Raw genomic sequence first — 23,483 nt, 5'->3', positions numbered from 1 at the left:
GCATTTTTCCCTTTTCGTATTTTTGTTCAATTTAAATGCATTTAATTAACTTTAACAAAAGCTTTTAAAGTGAGAGAGTTCCTTATAAATTGTATTTATCGTACATCTAAGTATTTCAGCGTAACTTACACATACCAATGTTAAGGGTCTTTGGGATAAATAATATACTACAGAATTAAATGTTACCAAATATGAGATCGATCTACAATCTTGCCTTAATCTAAAATTTTTACATATATTAGACATAAATTACACAGCTCCAATAACAATATGCAATATGACATAAACCAATGATAGATTAAATAGGATATATATATTTTAAAGTTTATATAATTTGGTATGTATAAGCCAGCTCTTAGTACTACACAAACTAGTCGCAGTCACTAAAAAAAAAAAGTTAAAAACAAATCACCCAGAGCAATATCGAATAACAATAGTTCCTTCAGATGTCATGACTAGTACAAACATTTGACATTAATGTACACCTCGCTTTATAATAAATATAGCAACATTTACTTTCAAAAACATCAATTAATTGTACAAATAAAAAATGACATACAAAATTTTTTATACAGATTCAAAATAGTGATGATTATATTAAAAAAAAAAAACATAAATTTTATTACAGAAGAACGAACATATTAAATAAAGATGTCGTGCATCCGAATACGCTCCGGGCGTTCCTATATCGATATCACATTTCTTTTTAAATACTAGCCCACGGGGCGGACTAAAGTTATTGCATCACATGACATGCCATGCCCGGGCCTCCGCGCTGCACTGCCCTCCCCTGCTGTCCCCTCCCCCGGCACACCTCAAGTCACCTCCACTCACTATTCTACTTCGATATGATCATTTTGTTGAGACATTTTCGTGCAATCTTGTATTCACTTTTATAAAGTCGAGTTTTAAATAATATAATATAATACGGCCGGCGCGTGTCATCACAGAGACCGAGGGGCCGAATTTATAAATATAATACTCTTAACGGAATGAAAGAGAATTTACTTTTCCATAGGTCGGGGTAGCGGTAGTGGCGGGGCTAGGCGGAGCTAGGCGGGGCGGGGCTAGGCGGGGCTAGCGCGCTACCTGCACGCCGCCTGCACGAGGCCCGCCCTCAGTTCAAGTCGCGGTCCTCTAAGTACTTGTACTCGAACGTGAAGCCCTCCTTTTTCCTCTGGCCCCACTTCTCGTAGTCGAAGTATATATACGTGCCCTGTAAAGTTATAATTATACAATTATACATCTTGCATTTCACATATTGCATACCTTTTCTATAATTTGACAATTTATTAACTAGCTGTCGCCCGCTACTCCGTCCGCGCGTAATTAAGAAATCTTAATTAGTAGCCTATATGTTCTTCTGAACTGTAAATATATGCCTTTCAGCGAGATCCGTTGAACCGTTCTGGAGATACTTTCTAACAAACATCCATCCATACATCCAAACTTTCGCTTTTTTAATATTAGTAAGAAGATGAAACTTTAAAAAAAATTAAACGGGTGTTGTAAATTTAAATCAAGATCCATCCCCTTGTGTTATACAAAATCAAGTGTACAATAGACCTATCCTCCGGTACAGTACAGTGCTCGTCATATTGACGCTGACCTGTTCATACTCCTCATTGATGACCTTGGGCTCCTCATGCCTCTGGAACCACATCATGTACTTGGTGTGGAAGCGCCAGCTCTGTTTCTTGAGCGCCTTTGCTGCGAGGTACTGCGCCTTCGTGCCCTCCATATAGTAGAACACGAAGAATAACGTCTCCGTTGACAACCGCTGGAAGAACTCCACCGAATCCGAGTGCGGTAACAACACCTGTCAGACATTTGCATGACTTCTGAATCGGGGACGAGTGGGTCATGTATTCAGTCGAGGATAATTGTGGCACCCTTTTCTTATTAGGAAAGGATGGGAAGGGGAAATGGATTTGGCGGAGGAGAGGATGCATAGGAAAGAGAAAAATCCTCTTTCTGTGCGTCCTCTTCTCCGTTGATTAAAGGTAGGCAGCGCATCTGCATTTGCGGATGTCTATGGGCAATGGTCCCCTCGCTATTTCGGCGAATTCAGGTGGCCGTTTGCTCGTTTGCCACCTTATGATATAAAAAAAAATTATTAGGAATTAGGGATAATTATGTCATGTATTCAGTTAAGGACAAGTATTTCATGGCATGTATTACGAGTTAGATCGAGTTTGTAATGTTATCCGATGTGGTGACGAGTGTCTCATGTATTCCGAAGCGATGTCGTGAGCGGCATGTAAACAAGTTAGGGAGGAGTGGGTCATGTATTCCAAGGAAGGGAAGCGGGTGTCATGTATTACAAGGAAGGGAAGCAAGTGTCATGTATTCCAAGGAAGGGAAGCAAGTGTCATGTATTAAAAGGAAGGGAAGCGGGTGTCATGTATTCCGAAATAGGGAAGTGGCTGTCATGTATTCCAAATTAAGAGCTTTACATGCGGCATGTTGTAGAGTTGTATACATATAGAAACCTGGTTGTAGTAGACGGGCGTCTGGCAGATGTTGCGCGGCAGGTAGTTGCGCATGCGCTCCGAGTCGGACGGATGCGGCATATGGAAGAATGATGACTCCATCATGCGGTACTGTAACTGATGCTCCTGAAACATATGAAAAAAATCAAATTAAAATGATAATATTTAAAGGTAAGTTTAAAATATAGAAAAGAAATATAAGAAATATAGAAATATAGAAAGATATTGAAAGCAATTAATATAACTGTTAATACTAACATTTGTTAAAGGCAAAGGTCCCAAAGGTGCAACGCCTAATAAAGGAGGGATGTGTGCTTGAGATAATGCGGTTCCTCTTCTTGTGCTCTGGAAAGTAAAATTTCACAATAAGGAAAAATTTTAACAATCACAAAATATATGTATATGTTGCTAGCTTATAAAAAATAATTATAGCTTATCAAACCGACGAAGGAACAGTTGGCTGTATAAATCAATACAGATCATGTTTGGTCATTCCTGCGTTGTTTTTTTTAACTTCACCATTTGGTACGCCATTTATTTTTTGAATGTATGTAATTGTGTGTGTGCATGTTTTTTTTTTATATATGAGAAGGGGGCAAACGAGCGGCGCGAACACCGAAGTGATCATCGACGCCCATGGACATCCGCAACACTAGGAGAATTGCAGATGCGTTGCCGGCCTTTAAGAAAGATATATGCTCGTTTCTTGAAGGACCCTAAGTCGTAGTGTATGTAATTCACCTGTGTATGGTGAGCGTCTAGTCCCGCTCTCTGTACAGCCTCCTGCGCCATACTCTTGAGGGAGGCAGTGCCGGCGGGCGTTGGTGCGCTCAGCGGTGGGCTCGGGATACCGCTGTCATCAGATAATAAATAAAATACAACCATCACAATATCTAGGTGTTCTTCCTTCTCTCAGTGATCAATAAACAACCTTTAATGATCCATTTAGTGTCTACTATAACAAGGACAATGCTCATCATACTGGTAGCAGATTCGATAAATATATCTTAATATATATAAATCTCGTGTCACAATGTTTGTCCTCAATGGACTCCTAAACCACTTAACCGATTATAATAAAATTCGCACACCATGTGCAGTTCGATCCAACTTGAGAGATAGGATAGTTTAAATCTCAAATTATAGTCGCAATTTTAATTTATTGCTAATTATCTATCTGTTATTATTTGACAGTCACAATTATCTGTTAACTCCAAATGATTCTAACAGATGTCGATACCTTTCGACTGGGTTGAGTAAGTAATCAATAGATGGCGCTGGTAAATCTACGAACGTGTCATATAGGCTTATTAAATGCGCGCGGACGGAGTCGCGGGCGACAGCTAGTATCTTATGTATAAAATTCTCGTGTCACGGGGTTCGAACTTGAACTCCTCCGAAATGGCTTGACCGATTCTCATGAAATTTTGTGAGCATATTTAGTAGGTCTGAGAATCGGCCAACATCTATTTTTCATATTTTTTTTTTTAACTGCGCGCGGACGGAGTCGCGGGCGACAGCTAGTCTTATAGTATCTTATGTAATAAAAGAAAGTCGTGTTAGTTACACTATTTATAACTCAAGATAGGTCGAACTGATTTAGCTGAAAATTGATGGGGAGGTAGCTTAGAACTAGGAGACGGATATAGGAACTTTTTTATTTTGTGTGCATTTTTTTTATTCCGCGCAGACGGATTCGCGGGTAAAAGCTAGTGTTAGATAAACCACAAAATACATGATTGATACTAACTTGTCTGCGATATGATGGTGAGGCTGCGCGAGTGCGTGCGCATTGGTGAGGAGGATTGGCCCGTTGAGCGTGGGCGCAGGCGCGGGCGCGGACACAGGTGCCGGCGCAGGCGCAGGTGCGGGCGCGGGGGCGGGTGGGGGCGAAGGCTCTCGGGGTGCCGGCGTGGTCGCCCCCGCGCCCCCGCCGCTCGTCGAACTCGCGCTTGAAGGCGTCGCAGACGCGCTTTTTGACGTCTGCAAAAAATACATACATCAGCAAATCTCAAAATGAAACAATTTTGTGACCAAAATTCCAATAACCTTGAGAAGATCATACAGTAATCAAAATAGTAAACTACCAAAACATAATCCTTTTCATCATCATCATCAGCTATACGTCCCCACTAGGGAACTCGGTGCCTTCCTAACCTGGATGACTAGAATTTAGTCCCGTCTGGTCAAACACAACAACTGCGACACCGCCGCTCATTATCCTTTTACAACCTGGTAATTTTGTTACGCCTAGCGCAGCGTTTGTATGAAACTGCCGTAAGCCGTAATACCTTGTAAGTTTGAATAGTACTATACCCAACCATAAGATAATTTGTTTAAGGGATGGGATAACTTACAGGCAGGGGTTGAGCGAGTGGTGTTTGATGGATAACAGCGTTGTGTAATGGTGCGATTGATACTGGACCATTCTCCACTATCTCTGCAACAAACAACATAATACAGTCAATTTTGATTCTATCAAATGTTTTGTCACATAGTTTAGTGGTTTAGAATTTCCAGGACATACATCGTATAGATGGGAGTGTTTCATACAAGTTTGACGTTTTAATCATGGTTGATGTTTAATTTGGTCATGACGTAAATGTATACGTATAGTGTTATGATAAATTTAAGTTAAGAAATTTGATTTATTTCCGCAAAAAAGATTTCTGGGGGTCTTTTAACTGGCCTCAATTTTGTGCTACGGATTAATCTTGCTAATATTATAAATGCGAATGTTTAGATGAATGTTTGTTTGAATGTAATCACCGCAATGGCTGAACGAATCTTGACGAAATTTGTCACAGATGTAGACCATAGTTTAGAAGAACACATAGGCTACTTATTAAGTTTTTTTAAGCTCCGAGCAGACGGAGTCGCGGGCTACAGCTATCATTTATTAGGGCGAATTAACAAAAACGAAACATTAACTATCATTTAAAATTTCTAATCTCACTATGTCTGTTGTCAATAAAAAATTTACATATATTCAAATACTCTTTTATTACGTTACCTCTGAATAACTAATAATAACCAATTCCGCATTTGTTATTTGTTTTCAAATATTAATCAAATCACTGAAAAGTGCAAATCATACTATGACAATTACATACAACACAAGAAGATTCCAGTTCCACAAGCAATCATCACTATCACTAACTATACGGGGTGGTTGTATAAATCACTGCCTACGCGTAAACATCGACGAAAACCGGGCACGCTCATATAATTACATAATCAACATTGAACTTCACACAACACAACAACTGCGCAATATAAACAGTAAAAAAAAAATCGCAGATCTTCAAAAACACAAATCATGCACTAGATTATAAAATAATGTTACCATCGTCCATATTTGACGTTAGCGCGGGAAAACATAGCTATGGAAGGATAGTGACAAGGCTGCGACCGTTTCGAATAGAGCCTATCGACTGAGCGGTTAGTTGGCGGAGAGGTGCCACGTCATTCTGGCCGCGGGCCAAAAGCGCGCGTTTATACGTAACATGGCCGGCTGCCAAACTATCAACATGTCCGACGAAACTCCCGCCAATTCATTCACGCGGCGGTTTGTTGTGTAAACAACGCGGCGTACGATATCATATTGATAACTAGGCTATTGTTTAAATCTCTTTATCTCGACATATCTTTATTTTTAATGGAGCAGATTACTTCTGGAGTGTGTACTTCAAATTCCGTTTCAAATGAAAGCATAAATAATCTAAACGATAGATGCAACACATATTATAAGTCTACTTAGTGTAGAATTATTATGATAAATATATCGTTAAGGGATTGCTTGCAATAACCAAACATGAAAAAAAAAACATCTATCACATGTTACTTGAAAACATCTAAGTTGACGAGATATATATCTATCCTTTGGCACACGTTAACAGATTATTTAGGGAAGATTTGATAATGTGCCAAATATTCACAGATATTTAGCTAATCCCTTCCAGTTGGAAGATTATATTAACATATATTTTGATTGATGTCATTCAGTTAATATGATAATATGAAATAGTGTAAAAAGTGCTTTAAGTAATCATCAGCTCACTATACATCACCACTGAGGGGCTCGGAGCCTATCCTAAGTTAAGGGTGACTAGGCCATAGTCAACCACGCTGGCCCAATGCGGGTTAACTTCACACATATCTTTAAATTTCTTCACAAATATGTGCAGGTTGCACCACTATGTTTGCCTTCACAGTAAGAACTTTGGATACATGTACATATGTAAATCGAAAAACACATTGCTGCATGGCGGGATAAGAACCTAGGACCTGCAGATTACAGGTCAAGTGTCACCTGAGCCACCAACGCATAAAGTAATAATAAAATAATCTAACTTGTTATTTTATTTTTAAAAAATGTTAAGGTAACGAGAGTTCATTCACCTTTGAACTGACATAGTTATAACTTGCGTGGATAAGCGCAATAAACTCAACGTGGCTCAATTTAAATATATACATTTTAGTACGAATATGTATTAGTTTATAATTTTCACAAGCGATCGCCCGCGACTTCGTCATCGCTGAATAAAAAAATGACCAAGTTACTCCTACAACATAAGCTACTTTCTAATAAAAGTCCCGACAAAAATGGGTCGCCGAGAATAAATGTGGACTTGCTGACGGACTGAGATAAAAACTTTTAAAATTGTTTTTTTTTTCTTTTATAAACAAGGCAAATATATTATGCTCACGATACATTTTTGTTTTGCAATATTACATGCAGACACTCTAATTTTTTAATTACATAAATTGATGTATAGATTATATTCAGAATTAATACGATATTTTTAAATGTCATTTAATGTTGGAATTATACTAATATTATAAATACGAACGTATAGATGGATGGATTTTTGTTTGAAGGTATCTCCAGAACGGCTCAACGGATCTTGATGAAATTTAGCATAGATTTAGAACATAGTCTTTAAGAACACATAGCCTACTTATTTTTTTTTAATTCCCCACGGACAGAGTCGCGGTCAACTTATATACAAATTACTTAACATAGAGTAAACTGATTAACTTTTCAACGATTTAATACAGGTACAAAAAAAAGTTTTTACTTCAAAAAAAAAAAAAACACCGCATGGGATAAAGTTTCAGCAACACTATATTGTTGAGAGTGAGACTGAGAGTGCATATAAAAGATTCGAAAGGTATGTAACTAGGGCACACATAAAAATGTACGTACGCATACGTGTACGCAAACATACGTAAGTATAAAATTGCATTAATCTATTCAAATATCTTGCCGGCTCAAAATCATTGAGATGATGACCAGTACACCTAAAATTGTGTTCCGCTCAACTCGTGCCAAGTTAAGAGCCGTCAAGATATTTGAAAACATTTATACAGAGACAGTATAAGACACATACCGGTATTGTTCCTCTGGTGTAGATGAGTGAGATGTGGAGGACTGGGTGCCAGCGGCAGCTTGATGGGTGTTGACGTCCCCGATGCCCCTGTTGTGTTTATACTGCACGCACAAAGCTAACATTATATTATGACTTTATACATTTCCATTATAAAGCAATATAAAGCCTAACATCCACTAAAAGCGAAAAACCTGTCCCACAATTAAAAAAAATATAAAATTTCTCTCCGTTTTGTTTGAACCTCAAAATAATGACAAAGTTACAGCTATTAAAAATATTTTAACTTAATGTGGAATGATATTTATAATGAATCAATCACATCCTTTAAATATGAGACATTTAGAAGCAAAATAATTATCTGTTCAATTTCAAACAATTACTGGAAAAAAAAAGGCATATTAACAAATTCGCTTCTACAATACTCATATGTAAATTTTGATGTATGGATAATTAAATCATAGACATTGAGTAGTAAACATGCTGTATTGACTATGGATTGTCGGAAAAGGACATTATTCATATAATTCTTTTATTCAACAGGTTGTGATAACCGTTAACACAACCAGTAATTAAATCAACATATTTATAACAGCTGTTACGACTACATTTCTTTATTAAACTAGAAAACATATGTTACAAGTCTGAAGTTAGCAAAAATTTGCATGATAGTACATAACTAAAGTGAGAGTCAAAGACATGTTCTGTCTATCTTATTTCTAGATGTTATATATGTTTTGTCTCATTCACTCATCAGTTAATTTAAGACATATAAAAATTGGTTCCTAAAAAATTTAACATCTTGTAACAGTCATCCAAAAAAAATATATTTTTTTTCTGGTTTTTACTATTATCTGTGTTAAAAAAGTTTCAAAATTCAATTTAAATAAGATGATATTGAAAATATTTTTAAAATAAAACTGATACAGCAATACAATGCAATTATATATACAAAAAAAAAATAGTAAATAATATTGTATTCAATTTTTCATGCACAGTAATGAAATGACAATAAAAATATTGGAGGACATGTAAAATAATCATTATTTAAAAAATTATTAAGGCTCTTATTTTAACCAAATATTTTTTTAAGATTCCTAGAAAAGTTTCAATACTTTATAGAAAGGACTATACCATTTCTGGATATTTAAAAAATTCAAATTTTGCAAATAACAACTATTTCAGCACAAAATGAAAACTTTCTTAACTTAGATAGGAAATAAATAAAAATCATCAAATTTTCACTCTGTGCTAATTATCTCATCAAGGCCGTCCCATCGATCCCATTAGTATACTAAGAATTATCTAAGCAAATAAATCAAAATTTTCCATAACTATTAACCTTAGCGGATAGTGACCATAGACTAGCGGATAGTGACCATAGACTAGCGGATAGTGACTATAAGATGGGACAGCCTAGAGACGTGAAGCGTATAACAAATTAAATAGTCAGTGGACTGACCTATTCGTGGATGCGGCGGAGTTATTGAGCAAGGAAGTAAGATTAGTTGCGCTATTACTGACCGCGCAGCTGTTCACAGCGCGGAGTGGCAGTGGTTTGACCGGCTGGAAATTAATACACATCATGTTTACTATTCATTGTCCACCCCAAAACATATATAAAACTCTTTTGTGACAGAAACAATCTGTTTCCATTTCAGAAACATACATATAAATACAGACAATGAGATAATCTATATATATAAAAGAAAGTCGTGTTAGTTACACTATAACTCAAGAACGGTCAAACTGATTTAGATGAAAATTGATGGAGCTTAGAACTAGGAGACGGACATAGGAACTTTTTTCTCTTGAGTGCATTTTTTTATTCTGCGCGGTCGGAGTCGCGGGTAAAAGCTAGTATAATATAAAGAAAAAAAATACGTATTAATAAGTATATTTCTAATGGATGGAATAAAACATCAGTGTGTCTTTGACACATTTCGTTACAAGAGCGAAAAGGAAGTTATCTTTCAATCACAAAAGAGCTTAAATATGATCACAGAATTAGTAAAAAAAAGATCGCAACCGTGATATTCTATCTCTATTTTTTCCAAAGAGAGTGAGAGTTATGAAAACATGTTGTTTACGAGTCTTGAGAGTGGAAACAACTACAATTTTGCAATATCAACTTAATGTCTAGTTTACATTATGGCAGTACAGTAGGACAGTACTGGCCTGCCACAGACTATTTTAGCTCTATGGCGCTCTATTTAGTTTTTACATTATGCCAGTTATGTCAGCACTGATTTTGATTACTACTGTCCTACTGTACTGGAATAATGTAAACCAGGGATAATGATGGTAGAGTATGGGGGGTTATATGTGTGAGGGATAATACTAAAAAATGATGTTAAAACTTACTTTGGCAACAAGTTCCTCCGCTTTCTTCTTCTTATCCACATCTATAGAATCTGTTGAATGGTTTAGTGTATCTAACGCTGGTGATGTGATGGGGCTGGTACCTGTAATTAAAAATAAAGTCATTTTAGTACTTGGGTTTTTATTTACAGACTGAAATGAGGGTACTTTTTTAATAACAAGCGGCCATTTGAATTCAACGAAAAAGTGAAGCGAGCTTTTTCTGCATTAAATCTACTTCCTCTTCTCATCCTTCTTATAATAAAACGGGTGGGGAAAAGAAATAAGACTAAAATTAGGTAGCCGGCACACATACAAGAGAAGAAACATGGAATTCCTTCAATTTGATGCCTGTATCCAACTAATATTGCTGGTGTCTACTTGTTAATATATTCTGATGGAGTAGAACCTAAATTAATAAGTAAATTTTTGACCTGTGAGGTGTCATTGATTCATATTTTTCCTGTAAAGGTCATTATTACCTGATAGTATACTGGTGGGGGAGCCGGGCGAGTCATTGCTGTTGTTGCTGTCTGTGGTGGCGGAGGATGGCAGACCAACGCCACTCAGTTCGATCTCGTCAAGACCATTTATGTCGTCGTATATGCAATCCGTTTCGTCGTAGTTTGAATCAAACGATGTCACTATATAGTATTCAACATCGTCTTTTATTCTTTTTATCTGTAAAATTTTATTTGTCAGTTAATATTTTTGGACCTTAGATCCATTTTTTTTCTTTCGTTTTAGTAATGAAAATGATATAAGAAAGATTTGTTATTATTTAAAATGTACACATACAAATTATATAAAGTAATAACTCTCTAAATGATATAGGAATCCAATACCTTTCTTGGTAAATCTAAACTAAAAAAAAGCCTTTAGTAAACTAACATATCTTTTCCTTCGTTCTTTCCTTCCATAAACAGAAAAAATCTTCTGGATAGATCATTAATTCTTCTGCATTTTAATATCAATTAATAAACAATAAACTAATTACGAAGCCATGCATGTTATACTACATAAAAACTAAAATACTAAAAAAAAGGTAGTACCAATTTATTAAACAATATTTTTAAGGCTAAACATTTTAACTGAATAAAAACTGTTAAAAGCCGCGAATAAAAACCGCAACTTCCAACTGATAATAAACCTGAGTTTTCACTGCAGAAAGCGCTACAAAAACGTAACAAAAATTATGCCATATTTTTTCTTTTAAATATTTCCTTTTTATGTTTCAGCACTTGTGTTTGAGCAGTGTAAACTCACATCGCAACATAATCAACAAACAACAACATGATATAGTATAAAACATTTCTAACACTAACTTGGTCGACTTCGACGGACATGTTGTCGAGCATGCGAAGCAACGTTTCAAGTTTCTTTATGTGGAACCTGTGCTTCTCCAGCTTCACCTTCAACTCCTCCATACGATCCTGCTTCTCCTTATCCAAACGTTTCTTCTTACCCACTAACAGTGACTCTACTTCAGACTCAAATAAATCAACCTGGAACACACAAAACACAATAGTCAGATACACTGGCATGAAAGAGTAAAATAGCAGACAAAGATTCTGACCACCATGTTAGAAGTACCAGCCGGGGTACAAAGTTGCCTCCATAAAAATAAAAAATAAAAATAGTCAGATACAAAAAAAAGTTAAATAATTTAGAAATTAATCAAAGTATAATGCATTTTTCCTTTATTACAAGCCTAGTTTACTCCATCTTACTAATATTATAAATGCAAAAGTTTGGATGAATGTTTCTCTACATATTCTCCGGAATGGCTAAACAGATCTTGATAAAATTTGAAAGATAGGTAGGCAGATTGGAATAACATATAAGCACTACACAACTCAGTTTTGTTTTTAATGTTCCATGTACATGGATGAAGTTGTAACCACAGCTAATAGATATTATTCCACTTTTTCCAAAGCTTAAGTGATTTAGCTAAAAAAAAAGGTAATGTTAGTGAGTTAGAGTGAGTGAATTAATATTCTAAAAATAATTATGACAGTAAGTATATTACAAAAGAAATCACTTGGCTAATAAAAATAATATTTAAACTAATTATTAATAACACAATGTAACTATCATAGGTAATTGAACCTTTTTTACATATAAAAATTACTAATAAACTTCATTTATCAATCAAGTTAATCTTAAACATAACATATAGATATAAGCTATGTATAACTTAAGATAACAAAGTAAGATTAAGTAAAAGTAATACATACATGTAAATTAAGTGCATCTATAGAAGAACTGAGCCAAGAGGACATCTCTTCTCTCTCCTTCTGCGCAGGGTCCAGTTTCTGTGCAGCGCCGAGACCTTCTTTCGAATATGCCTTGGTTTTTGTTTCTCGTTCTACTACCTTAAATCTTTCCATTTGCTGGAACATAAAGTTTACACCACATTAAAATCATGCAGCAAAACACACACACAGACAGTAATTTACAAAACATAACAAAATAAATAATATTATGATTTCATAGACAGATAGAATTAAAAAAAAACTTTTTCACAAATGAGTTTGTATGCTTTTTTTAAATGTATTGTAGTGAAAAAATAATTAATTTTTTCTATTCCAACTCAACTATTTCAAAATTCATGAATAGTTAACATATAATACTTATTTCTTATACTAAGTTAGCATAACTAATTTATAATACTGCAATTAGTGACAAAAGCAATTATTATCCTTTGCAAAACATTTAAATAAATTCACTTCAGTAGGAAAAATTATTGTAGACAATAAAAACAAAAAAAAAAAATAGTCTTTTCAGTAACAAAAGTGATCAAACTTTATCAAGTAAGAATTTTGGATGAACATCATGTAAACCGATGATCTGGTCAAGGTTGCGGATGAATCCTGGATGCGGGTTGCACAGGACCAATCATTATGGCAATCTTTGGGGGAGGCCTATGCCCAGCAATGGGCGTAACAAGGCTGAATAGATAGATAGATCATGTAAACAACTTTAAAAAACATCGGTTTTTTTACTACTTTCATGCCTAATTACTGGACTAAATCAAAATTGCATAAAATTACAATATAAATTCATTATTTAAAAGATTAAATATGTTGTCATAATATAATCATTAATTTTATAAACAAAGTATATCAGATAAGAGACAACAAGGTCAACACAGACTTGTTTATTTTAAATTCACCCTCACAAGTTACAAATGTTCAAATTGTAATGTATTTGTGTCAGCGAGCGTTGAGACATTATTCACAAATAAATTTACCATACGAGGATAAAAGCTAAATTCATAAGACATCTTTTTACGTATGCACCGAAAAGAGTTACATGTTACAGAATCTAATCAGAAGTAACTTTTTTCGTTGATGTTTATGTGCATTAATTTTTAACATAAAATAAGTTGATGAACAAAACTAGTTCCAATAATGTAGTAAAACTACAATTACAATGTTTTTAAAGTAAACTACAATTACAGAGTAAGGCCTTGGCATCTTTCTGGTTACTTTTACAAAAGACGAGTATTAAAGTTTATTAGATCTTGAATAAAATTAATACTACTTTTTTATTTAAAAAAAAATCTTATAAGAATTCAGAAAAAAGATAAAACAATCAGATATTCTATTTGACACAATATTGGAATTTCACTAGTCTAAAATTTTAGAAATATATTAGCTAGAATGAAGAGATGAACCAGGACTAGATTTTAGAAAGATATTGCAGAGTTTTGTGACTAATTTTAAGTAACAAGTGCCTATGTGATATAACTAGAACTTGTAGAGTAATCAAAATACATTTAAATCAATATTAGTTTCAATAAACTAAAGGAACTTCTCTGCCAAATATTCATACAAACATTTATCATCTATTGCATTATTTCAAAAATATTTCTCGTATTATTTTCATAGCTTTAAAACAATCAATTTGGGATTGTTGAAAATTTTAAATTAAACTTCTAAATCTTCTTTTTTTTAATTTTTGGACATGAACTTTACTATACATCAAAATTTTTAATTACTTAATAAACTTTTTCGTTGTATACATTTTTATGTTTACCTTTTGTCTATTTACTAATAAACAATGCTATTGATTGTGATAATAATTAGAGCAATCACTAGTTTTTACGTGAAAAGTATGATAATTACTACACAATAGGGCAATTGTTAGCTATCAACAAGTTACCTACTTGTATTAACTAAACTTGATGATATTGATTTAATCCATTTAACACATTCATAAAAATATTTAATTAAATCTATATATATAAAAGAAAGTTGTGTTAGTTACACTATTTATAACTCAAGAACGGCTGAATTGATTTGACTGAGAATTGGTGGGCAGGTAGCTTAGAACCAGGAAACGGACATAGGATAATTTTTACCCCGTTTTCTATTTTTTGTTCCGCGCGGACGGAGTTGCGGGTAAAAGCTAGTTTATAATATATTTAAATAACCTATGAGCAATATTCCGAATGTCCAGTGTCATATGTATGATTTTAATAACCTCAAAATTGATAGACTAAGATATTGTGTCCCATAAGAATTCAAAAGAAGTTTTTATAGGTTATTCATATTGTTAAAGGTAATTAACTTGTATTAAAAAGCTAAAGTGGTAAATGAGGTTTGTTATCACTCACCGTTTCTATTAGTTTCCTATTGTCTAAAAGTGTACTCTTATCCTTAATCTCCCCGGAGGCGATCCATGACTTGATCTGATCCCGTAGCCTCTGGAGTTTTTTAATCTCCTTCTTGAGATCGGCCTCATATTTTTCCTTCTGATTGCTATTTGTCGCATTGTGCACTTTCTTCCAGATGTCTTCAAATGTCTCAACCCCCTCTGTGACCTTTTTTAAACACCTGTCTATTTCACCTGCAACAAACATTTGCACATGAATAACAGAAAACCTGTTTTGACAATGTTATTAACGACCGAATGCGTTAGTGATACTAAATGAATCGGAATGATCACCCATCTGTTGTGTTCAGGTATCACTTGTATTGAATATCAACTCGGTATCGGAATTGTGTGCGTCAAATGTGATCTTCATTTACGATCGACGTAGCATCGCGGCATCGACTTTTGACAGTGTATATAGTCCTATAGAATCATAAAATCCTAAATCACACCCGCAATATACTTCTCGTTTTCAATATCTGCAGTATGGCAGAGGTCTCATTGAATGGACAATAGAAGTCTAGAACACGTATCTACATAGGTTGGGGTCAATCTCTAACCTGATAACATGGCAAATTACCTTGTAATTTCCTTGACGCAGCCATAGCTATTTACACATATGGACGAACGTTCCGTACATATCCTAAACATACAAACTATTTACAATAAAATGCACAAAAATTATTGATAAACAGACAAACTACACATCTGAAGCTTTGTTCGAATCCAAGATGGCTACCGTACAACCGCTCGAACTCTTAGTGACTTTACGCATCCAGGCCGACTGCTACAGAATAATTCTGCCTCGCGCCTGGAATGGTAATTAGCACAAAGCTTTCATAAATAATTATGAATAAGTTGTCACTAAAACAACAAACTTCAAATTTTCCACAAAATGATTTTAGGTACGTAGCGTAAACCATCAGTCAAGTGCGCAGGCGCAAAATAATAGAGCAAGGCATAGACAATATAGAACATATTATGACAATTGTTTGTAGAATGCTTTCCATACAAAAAAATCCTTTTTTCTACTGAAAAATCAAAAGCCGTTTTATGATATTTTGCAAATTCCAGAAATTGATCATTATTAACCACTTTATGAGATATAATAGAAATTTAACATAATATTTTGTGACCATTACACAAAGCACTGCACTGTTCCCGAATCCTTAAAAATGTACGTATTCTTGTTGCCTTTTAATGTAAATTTACTGTATATTAATTTAATTAGGCGTAGAAAGTGTCAATTAATGTAAATCTAGAAAATTTGTAAAGTAACTGAACACAATTTTGTTTTTACGCCTTTACACCCTACTAAATCCATTTTCTAAAGACATTGGACCAAACATAGATGGCGTGATTTTGAATTTTCAGATTATGTTACTTTAACGAAATAAACTGTGATCTGTAAACAAATAAATGTGTATACATTTTAACAAAAGATAAATAACTTGTCTTTAATAACAATATTCATTAACAAACAAAAATCAACAGTATTCTTCTATGACAAATGATAAGCTTGATAATCAGAATGTGACACTCAATCCTGTAACCTAAAGGGGTAGGCAGAGCATTAAGATTTTCATTTGGTGCGATACAGGCACAGCTCTATAGCTTTTGTCTATATTTTTTTTTGTCTTTTTAATTAAATAAATTGCATTTTTCTTTTATTTTAATACAAAATTTCTTACATAAAATGTCAGTTAAAAAACATAAAAAACTTCGTCTTAATACGGCCGTAACAATGGCTATAAAATGGTGATAAAGCGGCTAAAATTACACCATTAACGTAAACAGAGCTTTAAATTAGGATGGACTGGCATTATTCAAATCGCTTCCGATTTAGGTTAATGAGAATTTTCACGCGATTGGTGAAAATTTGACGTAATATATGATGACAAAAGGTAGAAGAAATATTGGGTATTGCTGTCGATGTTGCGCTGAAAAACGCTGCAACAACTTTAAATTATCTTTAAATTAACTTTGGTTACTTTTTTAAATGTCACGAATTAGAACATGTTGTTTTTGAATGGCTTAAATTTTACTAATTACTAATATTATAAATGCGTATGTTTAGATGGATGGTTGCATGTTTGTTTGAAGGTATCTCCGGAACTGCCAATGGATATTGATGAAATTTGGCACAGATGTAGAACATAGTCTGGAAAAACACATAAGCTGCTTATTATTTTTTTTAATGCCGCGGGGACGGAGTCGCTTGCGACAGCTAGTATATAATAATCTAATGACCATTTTGCTGTATTTCCGCCTAGACTGGTATGAGATTAATTTAGAAACACCAATAAAATGTAGCAGCTTTTTGTCTATTTAAGAACATAGGTAATTTATGATAGCTTTAAATGTCGTTTACTTCGGTTTTGAGTAGCGATTGTTAGCGGAATCTGTACTGGTACGAAAATTATGCAATCCATATTTATGTTGCTTGGAATTTCTTCGATTATAAATGATGATGAATTATTTCGATGAACAATATTTATCATTGAACTAGAAAAGTATGAGTCGGTGTTTGTGATACGTATAGAAAGCATATTACTACCACTAATCATATCAAATTCGCTGCTAATGGGACCATACCCTTTTATATGTCGTAAATATAGAAACTAATATCCAAGGCCACATTATTCGGAGAGTAACCTTTCAGGGGGTAGCTCCAAATGTTTAACCAATAGAAATTTGAAAGTGATTTTGTGTGAAGTGATTTTATTATAATTATAAATATGAAGGTGAGCAATTTTAATACAAGCAGGTGTGGTCTGGAGGCACCAGCTAAAACTCAAGTTAGGTGACTGTGTGAAGAAATTCAAAGATGTTTGTGAAGTTAACCAACCCGCAGTGGATTAGAGTGGTTTACTAAGGCCTAGTTTTACACACGTAATATGAGGTAAGCTCGATCTCTTCGGGCTGATGACGAGGTGTGGTCTTGCCAGTATTTTGAAATTTTGACGAAATCTTACCTAAAAGTCTGTCAAAAATAACCCAAGCGTCAGGTTCCGTTTGCTATATGCAAAAAACTTGTTTTATTTTATTTCAATGAAAGATAAATAATTAAATCAGAATTCGTTCTTATTTGTAGCCCATAAAACTTTTTATGGGTCGTAAATGTCACGACAATGTTTTCATGTTCATTAAAATACAATCGACTTAATTCCGTTAAATACATTACGGTTAGAAAACAACAAGTTTGTACGTCCGTCCGTAACCGCGTTTGACGACCGATTTTGACGGGACTTTGACGGAAAAGTAGCTGACGCACGCGGGCATATTATAGGATACTTATTATCAAAGTTCTGCGTTGATGAAGTCGCAGGCGAGTTCTCGTATCAAAGTAGAGAAGCTATGACATACAACTTATATTTTAGCGTACAGATTTTTCTATGTTCCAACGATGTTTCAACAGCCCTAATATTAATCATCTTGCTACAAATATTGTATTGTATATTCCTTCCCAACTCGTATAAAGTATACCGTAAATACTAGAATATATTAGTTTACAACGCAAATAAATTTGGACGAATACACTTACTTATCGAAGTATTGCTAGGGCTGTCAAAAAGTAGTTTATATAACAGTAACCTTACTAATATTATAAATGCGAATGTTTAGATGGATGGATGGATATTTGTTTGAACGTATTTCCAGAACGGCTCAATTAATCTTGAAGAAAGAAGAAAAATTTGGCATTGATGTAGACTATAGTCTGGAAGAACACATAGGCTACTTGATATTTTTTTTTACGCACGTACAGAGGCGCGGCGGCGACAGCTAGTAATTTATAAACACAGCTCATGTCTAATTAAGCTTTCTTTGAATTATTATGAATGATGTTTCTAATAGGTCCATGCAATTTTAATTTGTACAGAGAAAACTAAACTCATCAACTTTTCGATCCATGGTGTTTTTATCATCATCCTTTATTTAGATCAAAAAAACTAGGAGAAATCTCAGCGGATCAAAAAGTCTGCATATTACGATGATGATGATCATCATTGAAGAACCTATGTCCTTGTCAGTTCCTCCTTGCTAGTTCGCTTCTTTCTTGGCTAGAGATCCTGTTGCGTAGACTACCATCGTACTCTTCCATTGTTCTAGTTGCAATCAAGAAGATACACGGCACCTAACAAACTAGGTAAGCATCCGAAAAAAAAATCAGATTCCGGTTACTAAAGTGGTACTAAATAACAAGAACAAATTAAATTATTTCTGTTTACGTGTGTAAAGGTGTCAACCCTATTACATACCAGGCGGAGTACCGAAGGTCTGCAAACAAAAGAGTTAGCACGTCTCGCGAGTTGCGACGTGACCGCGTCTTTAACCGCCCACAGCCGCGACGACCACTCATAGAACATTACGTGCTTGTAGTTATATATTATAGCACGGATGTTCTGTCATAGTCGTGGATTTTACAAGGGAAAATATTTATTTCATAGTTTTGAAACCTTTTTTTTTTTTTTTTTTTTTTTTTTTTATACAAGGAGGAATGCTTAATGCATACTCCGTGCCTCGGGGAAGACACGCGAGTTATGTGAGATTCTCTCCCCGAATGGGAGCATACCCACTAAACCTCCTTGTTCCCTCATGGCCATAGTGTGGGGCGCCACGGGATCGCGTGAGCTTGCCACCGCGACGCCCCACTGACCGCCCCGGGAAGGGGCCCTCTCTGCACCCCCCGAAGGGGTGCTGCGCCCTTAGGCGCTCCTCAAGACGACACCGTGCAATGCAGGTTCGGAATCCCCGCCTCCCCCGCTGGTGCCGCCAGGGTTTATAGAGACCCACCTCTTGGCCCCCGTCTTGATCAAGACAGGGGCCCGCGGTCCCGGTGATGGCCACCGGGATTACGCGATGGGACGCAGGATCACACGCCATCGCATAACAGCTCTGCAAGCAGAGTGCTACCGAGGTCGTGCTCCCACGTCCCGACCGACGGCCGCGACCCTAGTGGGCCGCGCCACCCACCACACTCAAGGCTCACCCTCACCTTTCGCTGCCCTGAAAAGGGCAGTTACTCAGCTCGGGTTCGCCGCCCTCTCATGTACGGACCCACAAGTGGGCCCGCACCCTAACCTACCTTAACTAACTTAACCTAGCCTACTCTAAACTAACCCTAAAAGGCGCTCGCCTTGCGGCGAGACGCCGCCCTCTCTTGTACGGACCCACAAGTGGGCCCGCACCCTAACCTAACTTACATAACTAATTAATCTAATAGACGCTCGCCTTACGGCGAGCGCCGCCCTCTTTTCTGCGGGCTCACAAGGGGCCCGCAGCCTAACCTAATGTGCGGGCTCGCATGGGGCCCGCCTAACCTAACTTAACCTAATAGACGCTCGCCTTGTGGCGAGCGCCGCCCTCTTTTCTGCGGGCCCACAAGGGACCCGCAGCCTAACCTACTTAACCTACTTAACCTAGCTTACCCTAGCTAACCTACCAGTGTTTGGTTCGCGGGGCCGAAGCCCTACCCCGGCAGAAGGCCGGGGCGTTCCCCTATCCACCACCCGGGGACGCGCCACGTCGGAGTTCACCTCTCCGCCCACTCGGACAACCGAGCAGGTCCGTGGATAGTTTTGAAACCTATTTTAAGTAAACTATAACATATATAATGCTTGTCACTTGACTAACAATAACTTGTATTAAGGTGGGTATAGACTAGAGCATTTACTTGTAATAAAACAACGAGCCATTCTATATGTAGTTTTGTATCACCCTTTCACGAACTAGACGTGCTTTGGAAACCTGTATCATATCTATTCGTTAAAACGTTACATTACATAGAAATGCTTGAGAAAATGCTCTAGTGTATATTCACCATTACCGTGGGTTTTTGAGTCCAAAACGTCTGTTAAAAACATATTGCTATCTCTGTGTTGTCAACGATAATGACAGGAATGACGATATTTTTTAAACGGAGATTTTGGTCTCAGGAACCCAAAGAAATAGACAAATAAAGAAGTAGACTGATGATAGAGGTCAGGACTGGATAGGCTATAAAAAGTGGTATTTTGTGCCTATTTGGATTTTGTCATTGTGGCACTGACGGTAAAGTTTTTTGGTGAGAATTCGAACTTATAATAATAAAGATAACTGTCATGTAACATTAACAGGTGCGTTTAAGTCGGAACGAAGCAAAAGCTGTCATTATAAATAAATAGCCTATCCATTTATAGAGATCGGTCGCATTACTTCGTATTCCTACTCTCATAAACATCACTCGACCTAATTATTATTGTTTTTTTTTTGTATTGAAAATGTTAGCGCTTGACCACGATCTCACCCGATGAGGTGAAGATGTGGTCTAAAGATGGTACGCGCTAGCTTTGTAGATGCCTATTCAATTTCTAATTTCAAAGCAAGTATTGATTGCTATCCTGTGGGAAAGAAAAGCGTAAGAAAATTACGAGAATATAATTTGTAGGAAGTGTTTGGAATAAATAATTTGAATTTTCTATAAAGAACCTAATTAGTATCTGTTTTCCACTCTGTTGTCTTTATTATTATTATTGTCTGTGATATTGGTTTTAATGATTTGATGTGTGATTGAAAAAACATGGTGTAGGTGGAAGTGGGAAAATGTTTGCTTTTTGTTATTTTTTGACACGTGACGTCACGAAGGCAATTAACTGGTGTCACGTGTTCATTGCGGGCAGTCATCAACATCGATTCTCGATTACGGAACGGGAGCAAACATTGGACGCAGCAGTGTACGATTACACGGCCAATCGTGACCATCCACTTAATGAAAAATGCATTGCTTTTAAATGAATGCGACTTGAATAATTTGTTATTATTAATTCTTTAATTATTTCTCCTTATCGTAAGTTTTGTAAATATTACCCAAGTATGTTATATAAATACGTAATTAGACTATCCAAGTTTTAAGTCGTATATTTTCACCAGTCAAACTAGCGTGTAACCGTGTACTGTGGCTTTCTGAGACCTAAACCTCTGTTAAAACATACTGTCATCCCTGTCATCACCTTTGACAAAACAGAGATAAAATTAAACGAAGATTTTGGTCTCCCAAACCCACGGTTAGAGGCATAAGTTGCTGCTGGTAACTTTTCCCTTCAATACCTACATATTTTTTCCGATCGATGACTTCATACAATAAATTGTTTATAGCATCCATCGAGTAGTCTTTGTAAAAGTACAATAACCTTACAATAGAAGAGATATAGATAATGTTTGCTTTTATCCAAATAAAATTTTTCCACTCAAAAGGATTAGCCATGGAATATTCTCGGCGTTATTTTTTTTTAACTTAACTTCTTGAAGAAAATACCTCGGTGATGTAGACTTGTAGTGGCAGAATTAAATATGGACCACAACTCAGGGTGAAGGAACTGCAAATATCTGCGAAAAATTCAATCATAATTTGTCAATTAATCCGCATCGAACCAGCGTAGTTGATGGATATCTAAGGCCTAGTCACTCCTAATAATAAAGGGCTTGAACGTCGAGAGTGAAGAAGTATGTTGTTATGTTATGACGACGAGAAGTTCAAGTTCTGCTTCGTCCTCCCGTACAGTATCCTTGGCAACATTTTTTTTATTAATTGGGCTTATATATTTTTTAAGTAATTGTCAAGGAAGGTTTTGGGATTAACACCCTGATTTATATTGATGACAGATCACTCGTCGACCACGTGGTGGCCACTCTAATTATCTTTCCTTTATTATAAGTAATAAAAAGCTCATAAACCATTTATCAATTTAATCTCGTTATAAATCGAACACTTTATAATTTTTATCTACCAATAGTTTACGATGGAATTCGACAAACATCTATAAAAAAATGGATAAGTCGATTATCATTTGATTTGTCGTACAAAAATAGAATTAACTGCGTCAATAAATGATGGATGGAATAACACTGAGGTTTTTAGATAAGGGTTACGATTTTTGAGTAAAAATAAAATTTTCACGTGAGGTTTTAAAGCAATTTTTTCCAACTATCAACTGTGAACAGACTTGGGCATTAATATTCATAGTAGTGATGCAACGGATGTCTGTTTCCGTTTCCGCAAGTGCGGAAGTTCCGCGTGCTTTTCAACATCCGTTTCTGCTTCTGTTTCCGCAAGTTTTATAACGGAGATAAAACGGAACTTTACGACGGCTGAGAGATCCAAATGCGCGGCGCGAGACGCGCAGTCCGTGCGCGGCCTTTCGGCACTTGTCGCATTTTGTTTGTTTACGTACTTTTTCGTGAATTTAAGCGCGTAATATTTTTGCTGTTTGAATCAATCAGTTTCTCTTGCTGGAGTAAACTGTCTAGTTGTTGTCTATATAAAATTTGACAACTGGCAAAATGTGACTATTTAATACTTACGAGTTATTAAATGTACTTTTGAATAAGTGATAACCATGTAATATATCATCATCGTTATTATCATCAGCTCACTATACATCCCCACTGAGGGGCTCGGAGCCTACCCCAAATTAGAGGTGACTAGGCTAGTCAACCACGCTGGCCCAGAGCGGGTTGACTTCACACATATCACTAAATTTTTTCTCAGATATGTGCAGGCTGCATCACTATATTTTCCTTCACCGTAGGAACGTCGCATAAA

The 23,483-nt window shown here is 35.9% G+C and overlaps 2 protein-coding genes across 2 annotated transcripts in view; one reads left to right on the top strand and one right to left on the bottom strand.

Annotated features, from left to right (window-relative positions):
• Positions 1–590: 590 nt before the first annotated feature.
• LOC106707309 (CCR4-NOT transcription complex subunit 3) lies at positions 591–15,832 on the bottom strand. Its single transcript, XM_045680478.1, has 15 exons — positions 15,483–15,832; positions 14,865–15,097; positions 12,481–12,636; positions 11,569–11,748; positions 10,726–10,924; positions 10,247–10,347; positions 9,345–9,448; positions 7,886–7,986; positions 4,850–4,932; positions 4,243–4,475; positions 3,234–3,345; positions 2,751–2,837; positions 2,493–2,618; positions 1,610–1,819; positions 591–1,216 (listed from the first exon to the last, which is right to left on the bottom strand). The coding sequence occupies exons 1-15, from the start codon at positions 15,505–15,507 to the stop codon at positions 1,118–1,120; spliced, it is 2,049 nt and encodes a 682-aa protein (XP_045536434.1). The 5' UTR covers positions 15,508–15,832; the 3' UTR covers positions 591–1,117.
• The window catches only part of LOC106719292 (lutropin-choriogonadotropic hormone receptor), a 31,570-nt gene continuing 23,720 nt past the window's right edge, over positions 15,634–23,483 (top strand). The window contains exon 1 of the mRNA XM_045680668.1: positions 15,634–15,721. Within this exon, the coding sequence (XP_045536624.1) occupies positions 15,634–15,721 (88 nt within the window). The remainder of the gene's footprint in view (positions 15,722–23,483) is intronic.

The sequence above is a fragment of the Papilio machaon genome, chromosome 13 (assembly GCF_912999745.1).
Source record: "Papilio machaon chromosome 13, ilPapMach1.1, whole genome shotgun sequence".
In the NCBI taxonomy this organism is placed as follows: Eukaryota; Metazoa; Arthropoda; class Insecta; order Lepidoptera; family Papilionidae; genus Papilio; species Papilio machaon.
This window is presented reverse-complemented; position numbering and strand designations above follow the sequence as displayed.

Coding starts and splice junctions, on each gene's coding strand:
- LOC106707309 (XM_045680478.1), bottom strand. CDS start 15,507: ATGGCTGCGTCAAGGAAATTACAAG. Junction 3,346..4,242: donor CACCATCATATCGCAGACAA/GTTAGTATCAAT, acceptor ATCTGATGACAG/CGGTATCCCGAGCCCACCGC. Junction 1,820..2,492: donor CGCCCGTCTACTACAACCAG/GTTTCTATATGT, acceptor AATGTCTGACAG/GTGTTGTTACCGCACTCGGA.